This window comes from Pelmatolapia mariae, linkage group LG5 (assembly GCF_036321145.2).
Source record: "Pelmatolapia mariae isolate MD_Pm_ZW linkage group LG5, Pm_UMD_F_2, whole genome shotgun sequence".
Classification (NCBI taxonomy): Eukaryota; Metazoa; Chordata; class Actinopteri; order Cichliformes; family Cichlidae; genus Pelmatolapia; species Pelmatolapia mariae.
The window spans coordinates 21,637,141-21,656,582 of NC_086231.1; the positions used below are offsets into that span (position 1 = coordinate 21,637,141).

The following is a 19,442-nucleotide window of genomic DNA, read 5'->3' on the forward strand; positions in this document are numbered from 1 at the left end:
ACCACGTGTTTCCGCCACTGAAAAATGCATTACTGGTTAATATCTCCAAATTCGACTTTCTGACTCAAACCTGGGTTGTTGTTTTAGTGGCAGAAACAAGCATCCATAGGGTCTCAATATATTCACTATATAAACACATATATGCATTTCTGATAAAAAAATAATAATAATAACTTATGGGAAAATGTGTCTAATATTTCCTGTCCAAATAAAAAGATTTATTAACAAATAGAAAAAAAAATATTTTGTTGACTGATACTGATTCTTGTTTTGGTTTGTTTATGAATCAAATTTAATCAAAGGATAATGGGTTGTTTTTTTCGATGATCAAATCCAAAACGCTTTTAAGTGAAAAGGCTTTAAAATTTAAATGTAATTTATATAAAGATTATATTGCTTTAGATCGCCTCCAATCCAGCTCCTGAAAGTCAATTTATTTAAAACCTTTTCTATTAAGTGCACTTCAAAATCACACAAAAGGAGCACAGACTTGGGAGTTGATGTTTTTTTTAATCATATGGGAAATATGGAGACAGTAAAAAAAAAATACATCCTTTGCAAACCAATATACATGTTAACAACAATATACATAAATATTATATACAGCGTTTAAGTGGCTCACCAATTAGTCATTTAACTACTCTTTTTGTACCCATGGCTGCACTCATTGCACCTCCTTCCACAAAACAGGACTTTTCTGTACAGCTGAAAACAGCTGTAGCTGTTTGATCATTACATGGCACTGTTCAGTCAACTTTACAACCACAAGTTCTTCTTAGTCAAAGGCAAGAAGTCGGATGTTTGAAATTATAACATTCATATTTAAGCCACAATGCTAAGATGGATGGGTTTTTCTTGGTCTCAAATCTCTAAACATGCAGTCACTTCATTCACAAATACGACCTATATCTGAAGCATGAAGTAAAATTAGTTCCTGTAGCCTTTTTCCTCCATTTCATATTTTCTATCCCCAGTGGAGTTGATTTTCAACATGAAAGGGAAACATGATGGCAGCAGATGGTAGCAATGACGTCAAGTGGAATGTAAGGATTTTTCAGACTCCCACTCCCACAGTATATTATTACTCACACAGGTCTTCATAACCTATACAAATAATAAGCATGCACATAAATGAAACATCCACATATATATATATACAGTACATGGGCCCGTTTGTTGTTTGATCGTACCCAAGAATAGTTTGTGCTTAAAATAAGGTGAAACAAATACTGATTGTGAAACAGCTTGCTCATCTGCAAGCAGGCGAACTGTTCCATAAACATGAGGAGAGTAACATGAGTCTGACATGAATGACATCATTTTTCTAAAAGATGCTCCATCTTGGGGTTCATGAACGAAAACCCAGCAAATGCCGACTGGTCCATGGAATCTATGAAGTTCTTATCACTGTAGGAAAGACGAGCCTTCTCGCTGAGGAACTCCCGGTCAAAGTTGCTGCAGTCATTCGGCGCTTTCTGGAAGTTTCCACAAACAAATCTCAGCAAAATGTAATCATAGCACAAGAGCCGCAATTTTTAAATCCTCAGTGACGTGTGTGTGACGTACCACTTTGGGTTTGAAGGGGGGCTCAACCTCTCTCATCTCCAACGCCTGCCAGTTAATGCTCTTGAAAAAGGGGTGTAACCGGATATTACCCACAATTCCTATCCTGCGAGTTGGGTCTCTCTCAAACAACTGCAGGGAAGGGAGGTCAGAAAGGTTGCATAAGGAATATATGTGATCATGTGTCAAACACAAAGGATTTTCAGTTAAATGGACTGCTTTTTTATGTTCTCAGACCGTACCAGCCAGCGACTGAACGACTAACCTTCCGTTCAGGATTTGACCTGCTCGACCTCCTAAGCTACAGCTAGAGATATTAGGTTTAAATAAATAGTTAAATGTTATTAACAGCAGAGTTGCAGAATTCTCTATGTATAAGACTGTCATTACATGAGATAACTAAAGACGTCAAAGTTCCAGGAGCACTTGTAGAATAAAGAACAGCTTCACTACGGTCTTCACTACGGTCATACTGATGACCCTGATGCATTGGTCAAGTAAACTATTGCTGTTACTAAACGTTTTGCTAGAGTTTACTCTCTTTAGTTATCTCATGCAATCACAGTCTTACATCCTTAAGTGTGCTTTAAGTCTTGGGGGTGCACTTTAACCTCTTTAAAAGCTGGTTCTTCTCCATGGACATTAGAAGTAGGTAAGGCTGTGCCAGAAACCTGAACCTTCTCAGGTTTAAATAATAGAAATAATAAATGCAAACAAAGGCAAGACATATTTGGACCAATAGCAGCTTCACTAAACATCTCAGTTACAATGTTTTAGCATTTAGTTTTCCATCCTTTAGTGTGCAGAACTCTCTACTGAACTCTAACAGCTGTGCTTAATGTTCCCTCCACTCAAGTGCATCAACAAGCAAACGTTTTTACCGTCATTTCCAACTCCACAGACAATCTAAGTTATTCAGGTCAGGACTCTGCGAGGTCTTACAACTGGCAGAGTAACTGCAGGTGTAGTAGACCATATTAACAATGGATATGTTGCACTAAGTGTGACAATTAGAACTTGTCCAAATACTTTTTGTTAATATTTGGAGGGCTTTTGGATGCTCCCTCAAAAGAGAGGCTGATTTCATTTTACTAAACCTCAAGCAAAGCTTTAGCTCAGGCAGGCCACAAAGGCAAGTCTTGGAACAATCCCAGCAGATTAGCTGATCCCAGTATTAGCCCACACCAGCAGAGGACTAAGCTCAGTTACCCTAAAACCCTTTCAAATGGTTATTTCATATAGGGTATGAAATGTAAGCTGCTTTTTCTTGCCCATTGTTTCTGTGCATCTGCAAGCTGCTTTGAAACCCACCCCAGCTGCTTCTTTTCATGTTTCTGAACATGTTCAATGTCCAGTCTGTTGTCAGTGATACAAATACTAGTTTACCTAATACTTTGTGAAATAAACACATGAAACTCACTTGGATGAGTGACAAAACATTTCTCCCACTGAAAACGCTACGTCCAGATGAACAGAGTCAACTTTTTGGTACTCATGGACATTTCGTGTCTGAACGCTTTTTGGGGTTATTATATTTAGTATTAAAGATATGATACAAACCCGCTCGAGCAGGTCTTTCGACTCCTTGCTGATCCATCGGGGATAATGGGGAGTATCCATGCGAATGGACTCAAATAGCTCATCCTCATCATCTCCATGAAAAGGTGACTGACCAATCAGCATCTCATACAGCAACACCCCAAATGACCACCAGTCAACTGAGAATGAGTATTTCTGTCCCAGCAGGATCTAAAGTTAAACAGAAAATTATAAATAACAATTAAACCAGACAGACGTTTAAAAGTTTTGTTTTTAACTGCAGATTTGATTATTTCAGCACAAGAGAGAATTTTGGAAGAAGACTGCACCTCTGGAGCGATGTAATCAGGAGTGCCGCAGAAAGTTGTGGCGCGATTGTCGCCAAATACATTCTCCTTGCACATGCCAAAGTCAGCAATCTTTATATGCCCGTCGCAGTCCAGCATCACATTGTCTAACTTAAGATCCCTGAAAATGAATAAAAAGTAGCACCAAGTTAGGATATAAACATGAGCTATTGTGATGATAATGTTTTAGAAAACTATTTTGTGTTTGTTAGAACAGAATTTACCACACAAATAACAACTTACAATAAAAGGTTATGCTTTAAATAAACTTTTAAGGGGATTAGTGTTTGATTACAGATGCATTTGCACTTTGAACTGTGAGATTTTTACACACTACTATTCACTACACAAAGCAGCAGTTTTGTAAAATGCATGCAGTAATTATACGAGTTTCTTTAAGGATATTTAATTTTGACAATACTTATAGGTGATTTCAGTTAATTTCACTATAATTAAAAAAAAAATATGCAGAGATATGAAAGGTCTTTGTGATATGCAGTCCAATTGACTGGTTTACTGTTTCTATGTTCATTTACTAGAAATTTTGTAACAGTTATCTTAGTTTTGTGTTGTCCTGAAATGTCAGGAGTCTGGTTTTCTCAGTGTAACAAATAAACACATTTACATTTTCCTCTTCCCAAAATCTTTTTTAAAAATTTTAAATCACATTTTTGGACTACATCCAAGTCCACAGTTTTCGTAACAGCCCTTGCTCAATGCATGCCACACAATAATAATTAAACTTTCAGGGAAAAAAAGTGTCAAAAATGCGTGGGATTACCTAACTAAACAAGTTTGGAGACTTTGCAAGTTCATTTTCTCATTACACTTGCAACTGAAATCATTGGCGCATTAAAAAACAACAACAAAATAATGTAAAGAAAACTGATTTTTAAGTGTATTTTATATTCATGTGAAATTCCTATTCTGTGCTCTGACCTGTAGACGATGCCTTTGGAATGTAAAAACTGAAGACCACAAATGATCTCGGCAGAGTAGAACCTGGCAAGACAAAGGAGTCAGAGGCAGAAATATCAGACACTCATCTCTGATGGAAAGCTACAGGCCTGTGCGGAGCTATCTCAGTACATAGCTGGCAGCTTAACACTGGTGTAACTGCAGACTCATTTCAGTGTACACCTGAATTATTGAAGAGGACATTTGTATGGAGTAGGAGACAGGTGAATAACACTCTCATAATGTGAAACCCAAGAGCTGCTGCTTGCCGAATGATTAGCCTATCGCTGACCTGCTTCTCTTGTCATCTGTGTCGAGTAAAACAACCAGGTCCGGAGAGCACACAAAGCCATCTCTCCAACCCAGTTCCTGCACAGTGACACTAAATGACCTGCTGAACAGGACTGAATAGACTGTCAATATCTCTCACTTAACATCATTAGAAATGCAGTCCTCATAGAATAGGAGTCAGACAGTGCAGGCATATGTACAAGAACGTCTCAACCTGGATCACGAAGAACAAAACAAAAACACACAGTTGTAAGAGGACACCTCGATATGCATGCAAGCTGAAGGAAAGTTGAAATGGTGCATGAAACTAGTCTTTGTCAGGTTAGCAGCAGCCTTTGTGGTGGCAACGAGATTAACTGAGACTCTGCAGTTCAGTCATTGCCAAAGGAAAAATGTTGCATAACCAGATCCAGCACATGCCTTATATTCTGTGACAGCCTGTGCAGCAATATACAACACGACAGTTTAGACACATTAATCTTGTGTGTCATCAGAGCTCAGTACCAACTTTACAGAAACTATTCTATTGTAAAGAAGTCACCAGAAGATTATGTATATTGCAGGTAAGAGATGACTTCCTGACTGGCATGGCGGTGGAAGTGCAGGTTGATGGAAGAATACTGCTTTGTCTTTTTCACAACAATAATGAGCATCCCTACAGAAATAAGAGGAAATGCCACAGGAGGAACAGATAGATAAGAAAATGAAAGGAGGGGATCAAAGCCATATCTCACCTCTACCAGTGCAGGAAATTATGTTAATGGGCATGAGATGGACAAGGTAATGAGCCTAATGAGTGTGCAGTTACGTTTTACAGAGACATAGCTACAGGGTATATTTCAGATCCCTTGATTACCATCAACCGCTTTCAGACAGTTCGGGTGAACAGGAATAAATCCAAGCGTAATAAATAAAGATGTGGATGATTTGCCACTTTTATTAACAACAGATGGTGCCACCCTTGTCACATTACTGTGAAGGAACGCTTCTGCAGCCCACATATTTAACATGGGGCTACTTCCACACTATATACCCACAGACTTTTCACATGCCAGCTTGGCTGTTGTTTACATCGCGCTCTCCAGCAAACTGGCAACTCCGTGTGACATCATCCACACTTGCATTGAGACTACAGACTATCCATCCCAGTGATTTCTTGTAGTCCTGTGTTGTGTTAGGCTTGTGGGATTTTACAACTCGCCAGTATTAGAACTGTTACAAAATAATTTCCCTGCAGAGAATATTAAAGTCCTTATTTTAATCCATCCATCCTCATTTGTTTAACACTATAAACGTGTATAAATGCCTCATCTACAAGCATCCTATTTTTTTTTTTAGTTTAAACAACCAACCTGCTCCAGCATGGCTATAACAGGCAATGTTATAGTCATGGTGGAGGTATGCTGTTTGTCAACAAGATAGGCAAAACTACCAAAGTGAACTTACATTAAGTGCACACATACATTTAAATTAAAGCAAATTTGTTTAATTAATTTACTGCTTTGCTGGGATTGACTTAAATTCGGTCTTATGAACCACAGAATTTCTGCTGTCTTGTTGTGGCATGTTTGTTTTAAGCATTAACATAAAAAAGATGCAAACACGTAAAGGAATGAATAGTAGGGAAATAAAATAGCCCACTCTCTCTCTCACTCACTGAGGATAAATTACTCAGAGTGAATACAGTCACTGAGTGAGGAGAATTCTAGAGGATGCCAACAAAGGATCAGGTGTCAGTGTTTGCAAAGTACAAAATTACTCCTGTCATCTCAAAGGTACTGGACACAGCCGCTGATTTAACTACAGGAGATGTAAGATCAGTGACTAAGCACAACAGTTAGAAAGCAGAACATGAAGCACTTCAGTGGTTTATAAGAAAAAAATCCAGCGAATGCATTCAGTCTTAAAACCCAACTGTACACTATTTGTATTTTTCTGCTACTTACAGCCAAATTCTGTCAAAAGTCTTCAGCCAAAACATTACTTTTCAAAAGATTTCTGCACTCAGTGAATTAAATTTATAACTGACTAAAAAGCAAGAATTTCATCTGTTCTAAACACCACATAACATGATTATTACTCTCATATTAATCTCTCTGAATCCTTAGCACTTGCTAAGAAATGTCAGCAGGTTTATAAAAGTGCAATTTAATTAAAAAAAGTAAAAGTTTAGTTGGCAGTCAAGGTGCCACCAGATTTTGGATTTATAATGCTTTATTTCACCAGCTTGCGATTGTTTTTCTCTGGAGAGATTCCCATAGTGTGATGAGAAGTGGGTGGTAGTAACTGATATCGCCCCATACACAAACATTAAGAGCTGTTCACTCCTTACAAGGCCTGTCTTCTAAAGAACAGGAGCTAATAGATGCCAGCATTGCCCCAGTCCTTCAGACTTTATACATCATATAAAAGAAAACAAGACGCAGGCTAAAAAAGTGACAAAGAGACAATAAACATATGCTCATCTTTACAAGTATCTTCTGTAAGTGTGAGTCTCTGGGCAGCTAGACAAGCATGTGAGCACTGAGTAAGGATGGCAGGCATTGTGTTTCCACTGAGTAACGTACAGTATGTCACGATGGCTGTGTGACAGGTGGAACTCACGTGGCTCTGTAGAGCTCAAAGCGCCCTTTTTCCTGAATGTGAAACATCAAATCACCTCCATTCAGATACTCCATCACAAAGAACAGATGCTCCTAGAGAAACATTTTATTTTTTACTATTAAAGGCACAGCAATGTAATGTCATGTAACTACTGATGCAGAAGAAAATACAGTCATCAATGACATGGAGGGGAAGTACCTTGGTCTGAAAGGTGGAGTAAAGGTGTGTGAGGAAGGGGTTTTCCCAGGCTAAAGCCAAGACTCTTTTCTCTACCATTGTGCACTCCACATCATCATCCATAAGCACTACATCTTTCTTCAGAGCCTTCACAGCAAAATACTCTCCACGCCCTTTCAGCTCTGCCAGCAGGACCTACAAAGAGAAGAGAAGAGAAGAGAAGAGAAGAGAAGAGAAGAGAAGAGAAGAGAAGAGAAGAGAAAAGAAGAGAAGAGAAGTATTTTAATTCGCTGGTTGATGAAACACCCACTGTCTATGTAATAATTTCTATAAGAGAACTACAGCCTCCATTGTAATGATGAAAGCTGATATGGGTTGACTTGAGTGTTGTTGGTTCACTTATTTGTATTCTCTCTTTTTCTCTCTAGTTTTTAAGACAGCAGTCTCACAGTTTGTTTCACACTGACGTCATTGCTCCGTACCTTGCCAAAACTGCCTTTTCCTAAGACTTTGTGGAAGATGAAGTTGTCCATGTTGATCTTGGTTAAGTGGGTAAGACGAGACGGTGCCCGTGGGATGGAACCTTCCCAAAGTTTGCCGTATGTCGACCCATCTAATGGACAAATACATTACCACACACAGAAATGACATATTTACACAATTATCTCAAACCTTTGCATATTTTCTGCAGTTTTTATTTGCATAGCATTTGCTATCAGTACAGAACTTTAACTTTCTGCTTGAATGGTTGGAGGAAAAAGCACCAACAAATAAAGGCTCACTCACCATTGATCTCAAGTCCAGCAAGTTTATTCACTTCGTCATAGATTCCAATATCCGGGAGATTTGGCAGATTTGGATCTGAACGGCGAGTGGATGATTTCTGATGAAAAAAAGGAAGAAAAATAAACACGTAAACAAAAAATAAACATGAAGAACTCAAACAACTGTTTCCTAACAATGGTCTACTAACAGCCGTGGTACACTTGAGTCAAAAACTTGTTTGATTCTTCTCTCTTTAACTGTCTTCAAAACTAAATAGATTTTGGGTTGAACGACAGGCCTGTAAAGACAGAACAGAATGAGTCAGGCGTTTACCACAGAAGGGCAGGAAAATTAGGTCAACACACACCAGTAACTTTGAGTTTCACATTCAAGTGAAACAAATAAGATAGTCAACCTTTTTTGCTAGGTAGTTATTATTAATCAGCTTGTTATCTAGGCTTACAGGTTTTCCACTTCAGGTAAGAAGCCTGAAGTGGAAAGTTTGGGTAAACAAAGAAAGTTGATAACTGTCATCATGACACCCATTATCTCTAAAACCAGTTTTAGGTTTTGTTGAGCCAGCGAACACAAGCATCTCTGTGTACTGGCAACATTGCAAGCCAAGTGCCTAGATTTGATTTCAGATCTATTTGAATCTTCTCTATCCTTTCAAAACAAACATTTACACATTATGATAAATAATGTAAATACTTCAATAATTTAAATGGTATTTCATTTCTTAAATGATCATAAAATATAGAGATGTAGTTATAAGGCTTAAGTATTCATTTTTTTCAGAAAGTTTATAAAGTTATAAAGAAATTTGCTGCTAATATGTTTACTAATATTTCTGGAAAACATCCAAATAAGTGGCACCACACAGAAAACAGAACAGCAACAACCAGTTTTTAAATAATCTTTTGTATAAATGTTATCAAGTGCTTATCTACATTTGTTATTCATTATCATTCTGAGTCACAAAATCTCCAAGAGCAAAGTTGCAATAGTAGAATGACACCTGAGTCACACTTCTTTCTCATTGTAATGTCATGCATGTTGATGTGGACTTGAATACCAAAAGATACAATCCACTGAATGACTCACTGAACTCACCTGACTGACTTGTGTGAGGGCTTCGGCTAGTAGTTTCTGATTGATACCACAAAGGTTGGCTACTTTGTCCTGACACTTGTGATGGACATTCATGGCGCAGTCTGCAAAGAGAAAAAACAAGTCTACACTGAAAAAAATTATTCTTGGCCCCCATAAATATGAAGCAATAATTTTGAGTAAAATAAAAATGAAATATATAAAACTGAAGGGTTATTTATTAAAATAATCATTAAGGAAAATATGCTTAGGATAAACTAAATGTATTTCAATACGGTAAATTTAATTTGACCAAATCCATTAAATTTAATGTTTTACATTGTACTATGTAAAAAAATACACAGAAAATTTACTTTTAATTAAGTTACTTAAAGTCAACATTTTAGGCGTAAATATTTTTTTAATCTGTAGAGTACAGAAGCACACTTTACGCTCCTGTAACCATCCAGTCAATCATGTCTCTGCTGTACCTTCACACTTCAGGCCTTGCTTGACCAGACCCCACAGAAGGCTTCCACAGTGGTCACAGAAGGTGGGACTCATGTAGTTGTTGATCTTGAAACGATGCGGCATGTCGATTTTAAATCGCTCCTTCTGGAACTTTGGGCACGGAGAAGATTCATCATTGCCATGTATGACCAAAGGACTCACGCTCACAGGCCTGTAACATCTAGCTTTCCTGCGCACCTTCCTCATCCTTTTTTTTCTCCCCTTGTCTTCTTCTTCTCTCTCTAACTTCAATGTGTCAAAAGTCACTACAGCACTGTGTAAAAAAATTCTCAGAGATTACTACTTATGGGCCAGATCTGTCCCTGCTAGTTGAATTTAAAGTATTTCCCTAAGACCACACCCCATCTGTTATTCCCACAATGTGTGGGGGTGCAGTGCTCATTCCTGTCTCTGCTATCTAGGTTAGCTGGACTTTGATTATCCCCTAATATTGATGGACATTGAAAAATGCTTCACTGGAAGTGGAAACTAACAGGTATGTGCCTTTGTGTTAAACCCTGACTCAACTATACGCTTTAATTTGATAAACCAATCATTGTTGATTTGCTAAGGAGGAATACATCAAAATCGTAAATCACAGAGGAAAAAAAGCCAACACTAAACTGACTATTGCGCACTAATTGGGACACATATGGCGAACACTAACAGTACATGGTGTACAGAAGAAATGTGTGTTACACACCACAGTATCCCGACTGTTGGCAGCAGTACCAGTACATCTGCCGATGATTTTGTCTATACATTTCTTGTGGATGGCTGCATTACATTCTGAGAAAAAGAAAAGATATAGCAGATTAATACTTTAGTTTATAAGCTGTACACACACATGCTTTCATAAACACGAAGCAGTGATTTTGAATAAAATTCAGCGAAAATATGTCAAATCAAATTTATTTATATAATTAATCTTGCAGGAATATGGTAGTCCACTACATTTCTTTTGACCAGACTCCTTTAAATCTATCATTTTACCTTGTAAAAAAATTACATGGAAATATTTCAGCAATCAGCATTTTTTTGAGTGCATAACAGTAAAAGAAATGAATATGTACATTTTACAGTTTGCTTTTAAGATAAGATAAGATAAGATAAGATGACCTTTATTAGTCCCACACGTGGGAAATTTGTTTTGTCACAGCAGGAAGTGGACAGTGCAAAAGTTATGAAGGACAATTAGAATAAAATAAAATAAGAATAAATACAGTACACAATGGTTATGGTTAAGTAGACATTTTTTATGTTTAACATCTCAGCCATTCTCACTCCCGAGGTGTAATATACTCACGATATGTTAAGTCCCGAGGCGTTCCTGAGGAACGCGAAAGCATAAGAACGTGTATTATGCTACGCGCCTGGTTATAGATGAATTCCAGTATAATGCCGGTAATACACATTCCAGCCATGTATTCCAGCCCTAACCATAAACTTATCCCTAACCTTAACTAGCACTTTAATGACATTAGATAGTGTTTTCTAAAGCAATTTAAGTAAAACGAACGTACATGTGTAGATTCATTTCAAACGGTTCTCATGTTTTCTCATGTTTCCTCATTTTTCCGATCTCATAATATAGGGACGTGTTGGGTGCCGGAAGCATAGTATGCCGACGATTTGTCACCTAGCGTAAAATGTAACGCTTTGGGAGTGAGAAAGTGTTGAACATCTATGTTGCTGTTTTAGCTATAACACAATGTATAGAGATTTTTTTAATGAAGTACACTTACGTCTGCATTTATAGCCTTGCTTGTTGAGTCCCCTGTGTGAGACAAAGACAGGCTTTGTGAATGATTTCCCAGTTTATCACTCAAAAGCAATAAGGAACAGGTACTGCATTGCATACACTTTCTAACTTGTAAATTCTATCTTAACTGTGTGGTAACGATGGTGATTAAGTCTCATTAAGGTTAAAACACTTCATAGGAACAGGCCCTGATTTGCTACTCTACCTAAGAACATTAAAGTGCATAACACAAGTAACATAACCTCCCAAAAGCATAAGTCTCCTACCTTTAGGGTAATCTTAGAGCTACACCAACAATCCCTCTTCCATCAAGTAGAGTGAGTAAGTACAGATGTGTGAGGAAGGGGTTAGTGGTAGTACTTTATTTCTGAACTTCATTTAACTAACGTGGCAACAGCAATCATTGAGAAAGCTAATGGTAACAAGGATGTGTGGAGCTCAGTAAGATGGAAAAGTACCAGCGGGTGGTCAATAATGGACTTAAACGCGATGTTGGGGTGTATATTTATCATTTCCTAATCTGAAATAAGATAAAGTGAAGTCAGATAAGATAGGACCCCTCCTATATTTAGACTTTACTTTTGTAGAATCAATTTGGGAAAATAATGTTAGGCTTATCTAATGTTAGGCCTAAAATAGTACATTTCTGTAATGTGGCTCTAAATAAAGTAGAGGATGTAGTTTTGTGTATCTTTTTGCACAAAATTTCCAATTTCATCAAAATGTGCTTCATATCAGATAACTGGACAACTAAAGTTTTCAAAGGAAAACATGAGCATTTTATAAATAACATCAAGAAAATGGGTCATCAAAGTCTTGGGTCATGGTCTGGCAAACAAAAATAGTTATTGAGAGGTTCTGCCAAACTATGTCAGGGGATTGTCCTCACTTCTTTTTTAATTAGAGAACTCATATTTCCAGGAACTGTTCACATTAAAAGTGTCACATACAAAACACTGATCTAGAAAAAGAATTACAGTCTGAATCAGAAATAAGTCTACTAATACTAAATATCAACAAGTTCCTGAACACTAGATTCTCAATATCCTGTTTCCTAATTTGATGAAAGTTTTAGATGGACACTGACCAGACAAATTCTCTGCACACAGAGCAGAAAGTGGGCTGTCTGAAGAAAGTTGCAATGAACTCATGGTTCTTGATGAAGTGTATCTTGGCCTGCTTTATGGCCCCGCGTCTACGGTTTAGAGTAGGAGCTTCTTCCTCCTTCACAGGCTGCTTGCTCTCTTCCAAATAAAGAGAGAAAAACAAGTCAGTCATATACAACACTGTGACAGAAAAAGAGAGGTCATATTACAGATTTGTTACACACTGATAGCCTTATGATTGTAGTAGGGAATCACATGTTAAAGCGTTTAAGGGCCAGATTAAATTAGCAGCTGAAAACCAAGTTAGATGACTGGTGTGGGTGAGGGGGATACCCTTCTAACTGTCTTTGAAGGGGCTGCAAAACATACTTAAATAAAAAGAAGTGCATAGAAGAGAAAATAAAAATAAATAATATAAAAATATAAAGTAATTTAATCTCACCTGCATCTGCATCCTCCAGAAAATACTGCACTGCCATCATTACTTTTCCTGAAGGATGGAGATCCACCTGAACACAAAATATAAGTACAGTTAAACAGGATCCTGACATTTTGCTCTTGATGACAAAGTACAGTGTGTAATGACTTACCCAGAATTCAGCACGCCCGTTGGCTTTCTTGCAGCGCTCAGCAAGGACAGACACACCGACAGACACTTCAGCCAGTGGCTCCTCCGCTGTCTTCATCAGCAGTACCTCGAGCACACGACCTTCATAGATGTGTGCATCAAAAGTGGACTTCCAGGCTGGGTACATGGTGGGTTTACGCTGAACCAGGGTCTTCCCTCTTTCTGAGAAGCAGATGGGCAGATAGAGGAAGTAGAAAAAATATTTTTGGCATGTTTTCAATTTAAACAAAATAAGATAACATAATTTGTGTTTGTTGTTTAAGCAGAAGTAGCAACTTCTGCAAAAGACAGAAAAATGATCTCACCAGTTGTCAAGGCTTCCTTCATCTTGATAGCACAGAAGGGTGGGTCAGTCAGAGGAGGCAGGATACCCAGGTCGTACGAGTTAAAGGCAATCCTCAAGAAAGGAGCCATGGTGACAAGTACCAGGATCGCCTGTTCTCAGACAAGGACAACCACATTTTTATTACTGTTAAGGTGCATCATCGCATTGTCTCAAAATATTGCAAAATGTCAAGCAATAGTGCTAGGTTCTATCTGAGCATTTTGACCCCAAACAAAAAAAAAGACAGAACATAAGATAAGCGGTCTTTTTACTGGTATTTGAGAATTTCCTGTCACTAAGCGAGACACCTGCAATGAGCAAAATTTGCCTCTGGCTGCAGCACAAATTTGTATTTTGCTTTCTCTCACTGCAAGATTTACTCTGACTCAATTTTTTATGGTGGACTGGCTATTACTCCAAATAACTGCTTGTTGGAAGCAAGTTACACACATTTAGTACATGACCTGAATTTTATGTCATGTATATATTTTCCATATTTTTCCTAACTGAAGAGAAAAAAATCATTCACTTTTTACCTACAGATGAAATACCTGAATAACTGGATTTATTTTGCATTAGAAGTGAAATTCCAGTGGTGACACATAATGAGCGATCAATGTCCCCCTTTGTGCTGGGTGCTTGTTACCTCACGCATGATTTGCTGCTTGCATAACCCCACAAGTGTTGCAGACAGTGCCACAACTTTTCTCTATAACAACCCAAATACCACTAGTTTCAGTATGTGCAATACATTAGGTAACCCCTGTTAACTGTTACACCCATGGGGTCTTTAATTATTATTTTCTTATTGCCACTGATACACATTTAAAATGTGAGCACAAAGTCACATTTGTTTGGTTCCTTATCACTATGCGTGCAGTTTCTGACAGGTTGCAGCTGCAACACAAGAGGTGTTTCCTAGCACTACAAAGTCAGAGCTAGTCTCAACATGTCACTGATCCAAATGCATGCTGTGCTCCAAAGAAAGCCTAGCTGCTATCACAAGCCTGAAACTGTAACCGCCTACACTCAGACTCAGAAAAGTAAGACGGAATAAAAGATGCAGGCAAGTAAAAAAAGCATGCAACCATTTTCACTCACGTACTGCTGCTGGGAGCTGTGATGCCAGGGCTTTTGGGAGTTAATCAACAGCAGGCATGCTGTGTGTTTCAGGCCAATAGTGATTGATTTCCCAACCAGCTGTGAGCAGTTTCAAATTGTCCTGTCTAGTTACCTCCCCACCATACTGTAACTGGTAAACATCCCCTAGAAGCTTGTTATTCAGCTTTATGTTGTCTACTTCCTAATGTCTGACCTAACAAACCACACAATTACTGATTTCTGTTATTATTGCTTAATAATTGTATCAAAAACCATTACACACCGTTCATTCACAAAGGCAATGTGCTAAAATCATTACAAAAAATAAACCCCTAAGCACTGAAACATAATTTGATGACTGTACTCTCCTCTGAACCTTTGCTTAATTTAAAGTTCAATTAAAATTTTAATTTTCTTCCACACAGAAGAATACTAACATCGCTTTTACTGACTGAAATGGTAACATAATACCTGATTCTGAGAGCCTGACTGTGTTTCATCGTGGTATGAAAAAGAGCCTTTCTTCCTCGATGTAATTACCCCCTCATAAACACTTTTGAACGCCTCATGTGATCGCACATAACACCTAAACCATTGCTGAGGTTGACACAGGTCCTATCTAGATTTGAGTCTTGGCATAATGAAAAACTAAACTCTGACGGTCACATTCACCGAGAATCAGTCAGTGCATCTCATTCTCTCTTTATTCTCCAAAGGATGTGGTCGATTGTCAGTTGGCTGAACGCAGATGTCACCTCACGTCTGACTCAGACAGCAGCTTGCAGCCAGATTGTCTTAATGACAAGTAAATAACTGTTCCTACTCCCTTTTCTCCCTTTTCTTCTTTTTGTCTTTACTCCTCCATCCTTGCTGTCCAGACCTGCTCACATTCCTCCTCATCCCCGGTGATATTCTGTCACTTAACGGATTCCACATAAGCAGAATTACCGACATACTGCATGCAGTTACTGGCAACCCGACTGTGTTAAGGCAGGGCCGCAGATGCTTGCAGATGTTCCAGTCTAAAGGGGCAGTGGGCATAGATCAGTAGGTCGCGATAATTCACCTGTCAGTACCTTTTGTGACCCCGTAGCGTCACCAAGTGTGACGGGGTCACGGATTCCTGTGCACTGTTTCACTGAAGCAGCTCCAGTCGCTACTCGGAAAAGTTGTCGGGGGTTATTATTTTAACCAAAACAGCTGTGTAGTGCCAGCTGCCTTGTTGACTTTTCATAGAAATGAAACGTGTCTGGCTAAACTTTCACTACGCTACAACAGCTAACGCTTTCAGCGAGGAAAAAAAAACTGTAACTAGTTAGCCAGCCTTTAGCGTTACTCGCCTCACCCTCACAGTGAGGTTTTCCAAAGGATGAAAGAAGCAGACGAAGTGGTACTGTTTTTCGGTCTTTAAGCAACTTTCTGTAAAGTTTAGACGTAAAACCCGTACTCTGTTACTAAAAACCCACTCGACTGAAGCCTGAAAAGGATTGTAATGGCAGACTCACCTTGTACTGGAAACCAGGCGGTTGTTCTCGACGAAAGTTGCTCTTTTTCTTCCTCTAGTGTTTTTTTTTCTCTCTGTGATTCCGTCGATTGAGGAAGTGTGGCGCGCGCTCGCAGCGCAGAGGCTTTCTTTGCAAGCTGTGACGTTTACCTGGTATGCACACAAACACACACACAGACACACACACTCACTCCCTCTCTCTCTCTTTCACACACACAAACAGACTCACACAGGGTAGTCCGTGAAGCGGTGGCGGGGCACTGTACACTTAGCTGCCCTCATTGAATTTAGGGCCGTGCCACTTATCATAATACTTTTTTTCTTTTTTCTCCCCCCTCAGGGCTGGGAGTATTCCCTTAACACACACAAACACAGCACAGATGCAGGCAAATACACACACAGTCTATCACTTTTCAGTCACGCGTGCCACTTGACATGTAAGCCTGTTTGAAGTTAACGGGCGTGTTCGTCACAGCAGACCTGTTGATCATATATGAGGCTATATGAGTTATAAATATGAAAAAGCGACCCAACACATTATAACTGTGCATAAAGATCCGCATTGCTGGTGAGTATGCCCTAGATTACAGGCCGGTATGTGGGGGAAGAGTCTTTTTTTTCCACGTTTGTGTGGCAGGGGGTGGGGTCACGTGGCTGGGACTGTAGGCTGCGGGGGTAGTTTTGAGGTTTGCGCTAGGTTTTGCTGGTGAGGAGGTGGCAGATTTGGCTCCGGTACCAAGAAGGATCTTTTCTTGTTCTAAACAGGCACTCCAGATTATCCACATTCTTTATTTGTTTCATGCCTGTGTTCACCCCCACACATGCACACATAGATCCAAATAATTGTATGTCAGCACAAGTAAGGGGGGGGGGGGGGGGGGGGGGTTAAGCCCAACTTGGTATTCATCGTCATCTGATTAGAGGCAGCTATAGAACATACTGGCTGATTGAGGGCCTAATTCCTCCAGGATGAGTCATAGTTCAATGACTGGGAGCAATAAGTAATTGCTGCTCTGTGTAAAAAGGGAAGGAAAAAAAAAACCTGGACAGGAGCAGGCTGGCAGGGCACAGGTGTGCCGGTGTCCCCCTCACTTCTCTGTGGATTTACATAACAAGCAGATTCTGACTCATGGTAGACACAGGAAGTCTGCAGGCTAGGTGTGTGCACTAAAGATTTCAATGCTCACTGACTCTTCTGACTCTCACTGAGGCACCCTCAAAGCTCAAGAAACCCTGTTATTCTGTTCTTTTTCCAGCACAGGCATGCACACATACACACACTGTGATGATCCACCAGTGGGATTCATAGGCTGGAGAACAGGCGGATGTTAAATTGAGCCTGCAGAGATGGAAGAGAGAATGATCATCTACATAGAAACTCCTTATGCATGCAGATGATGCATATGGCTAAATGGCTCTGTGGGCTAGGAAGCTAAGGAAGAGGCTTCGTCATTTGAAGCTGAGGTTTCTTTCATGGGTTTTAGTGCATACTAAGTTGGGAGTTTATTATTTAAATGTTTATTATGGTCAACTACAGCTGTAAGACTTTTTTCTTTAATTATTTTGGGGGTCAGGTTATTCAAATCTGCTTCTTTTGTTGCTGTAAATAGAGGATACATTTGAATTTTAAATTCTAATTCTATTTTGTACAATTCAAAAAATCAAATGTAAAAAAGCACATCATAACTGCTGATTTAAGCAGCATAGCATCAGCTATAAAATAGGAAGAAAAAAATTTGGGGGTGCCTGACAGTTGCAGATAAAGACTGTGTGATGAATCACTTTCGTGCATAATGCTAGAGAGACACAGCAGCATCTCCTGATTGCTCTGTGGAAAATACATTTAGAGCATTTCCATTTACAAGCATTAGGATAAACAGATCGTTTCCCATGTTTAAAGGATATGTGCGTAACATTAGCTTTTTTGCTTTTGTGGCGGAAACTCCACCACAACTTGACCTTGTGAATTAACACAGTTAATGTTATTAAATCTGTACAAAAACAAAGTGGAAAAGCAGCACTTCATCGTTTTTATGGAGGCTATATAGAATAAACCAGCGGTTGCTTGTACTGTGTTGGTTGCAATTTCCTCCAGCTAATATATTGTCTGTTACAGAGATGTCTGATTCATCCAACCCAAAATTCACCAGCTGGGTTGGACCAGTGAAACTCTGCTTTCTGTCAGTGTAATGAATTTTACCTACACATCTGCTCCCTGAAATATCTTAATATCAGAAAAATAAGTGAAATTTGACCAGTATGTCTCAGTTTTTCTGCATGATGCAGATATGGTACTGTAGTAAATGAAAGAAATCTGCCAGCACTACTCTTTGGGCTTACATTTTAAAATGACTCATTGCTCAGCCATTTACATAGTAGATAGTGAAAAACAAGAATTTATCTGTCACTGGCAATTAATTGTTTGGAAAACTGTTGCATTATTTATTAAAAAAAATACTATTAAAAGCACAAATTCAGTTCAGTGGAGTATTGGCCCAGTCCTATTTGGGCCGCCGAGGCTTATGATTGATTCCCATGGTCTTCTAAATAAACTCCAAGCAAACTACAACCTGAAGTGTAGTGCAAAAAAAATAAAAATAAAAAAATAAAGCCTTCACGTCTGGATGAAGGGCATGAGGGTAAAATATTGTGATGTTTGTTGACAAGGTTACCTTTTCACTTCTGCGTTTTCAACTAGAAACAAGATTCTTGTTAGTGAGCTCCATAGATTTGAAAGGCATTATTTGTTTGCTTTGAAAATCTATTTGTTCCCCAGTCGTCACACTCTTTAACCTATCGGGCTTTTCCTTATTTTTATTAATTAAAATGGTTCAAATAAAGTGTTTCTATGGTCAGAATTTAAAAAAAAAAAAGATCCTCTTTAAATGGAAAGTCCTGAGTGTGATGTCAGTCTTCTAAATTAACTCTCATTAACACAGCTCTAAAGCCTGGTCACCAAAACACAAGCATTTTTTTAAGTGTTTGGAGTTTGCAAAAGCCTCCCCTGAGATGTCATATCTCAAAGCCTTTTATTGTTGGCTCCTGGTCCTGTTGACATATGTTTAATTATCTCTTTCTAAATGCTTATGACACACTGATCACCAGAGAACAGAAGGCACAATGCAGACTTCCCGTTTAGGCAGCAGGAATAATGTATGTTCAGTCGGAGGTGCA

The 19,442-nt window shown here is 38.8% G+C and overlaps 1 protein-coding gene across 3 annotated transcripts; it reads right to left on the bottom strand.

Moving 5' to 3' along the window:
* Window positions 1-497: 497 nt before the first annotated feature.
* Window positions 498-16,486, bottom strand: prkcda (protein kinase C, delta a). 3 transcript variants are annotated; one of them, XM_063474175.1, is made up of 18 exons: window positions 16,270-16,486; window positions 13,644-13,773; window positions 13,301-13,500; window positions 13,153-13,219; window positions 12,692-12,848; window positions 11,588-11,619; window positions 10,546-10,631; window positions 9,824-9,953; window positions 9,357-9,457; window positions 8,265-8,361; window positions 7,961-8,091; window positions 7,500-7,673; window positions 7,302-7,393; window positions 4,389-4,451; window positions 3,432-3,570; window positions 3,124-3,312; window positions 1,567-1,695; window positions 498-1,475 (listed from the first exon to the last, which is right to left on the bottom strand). In XM_063474175.1, exons 2-18 carry the CDS (start codon window positions 13,750-13,752, stop codon window positions 1,317-1,319), a joined length of 2,055 nt encoding a protein of 684 aa, XP_063330245.1. In that variant the 5' UTR covers window positions 13,753-13,773; window positions 16,270-16,486; the 3' UTR covers window positions 498-1,316. The 3 variants fall into 3 exon arrangements, with proteins under 3 accessions (XP_063330245.1, XP_063330247.1, XP_063330246.1); XM_063474177.1 differs by lacking the exon at window positions 16,270-16,486 and adding an exon at window positions 14,769-14,842; XM_063474176.1 differs by lacking the exon at window positions 16,270-16,486 and adding an exon at window positions 14,765-14,831.
* Between the last annotated feature and the right edge of the window lie 2,956 nt (window positions 16,487-19,442).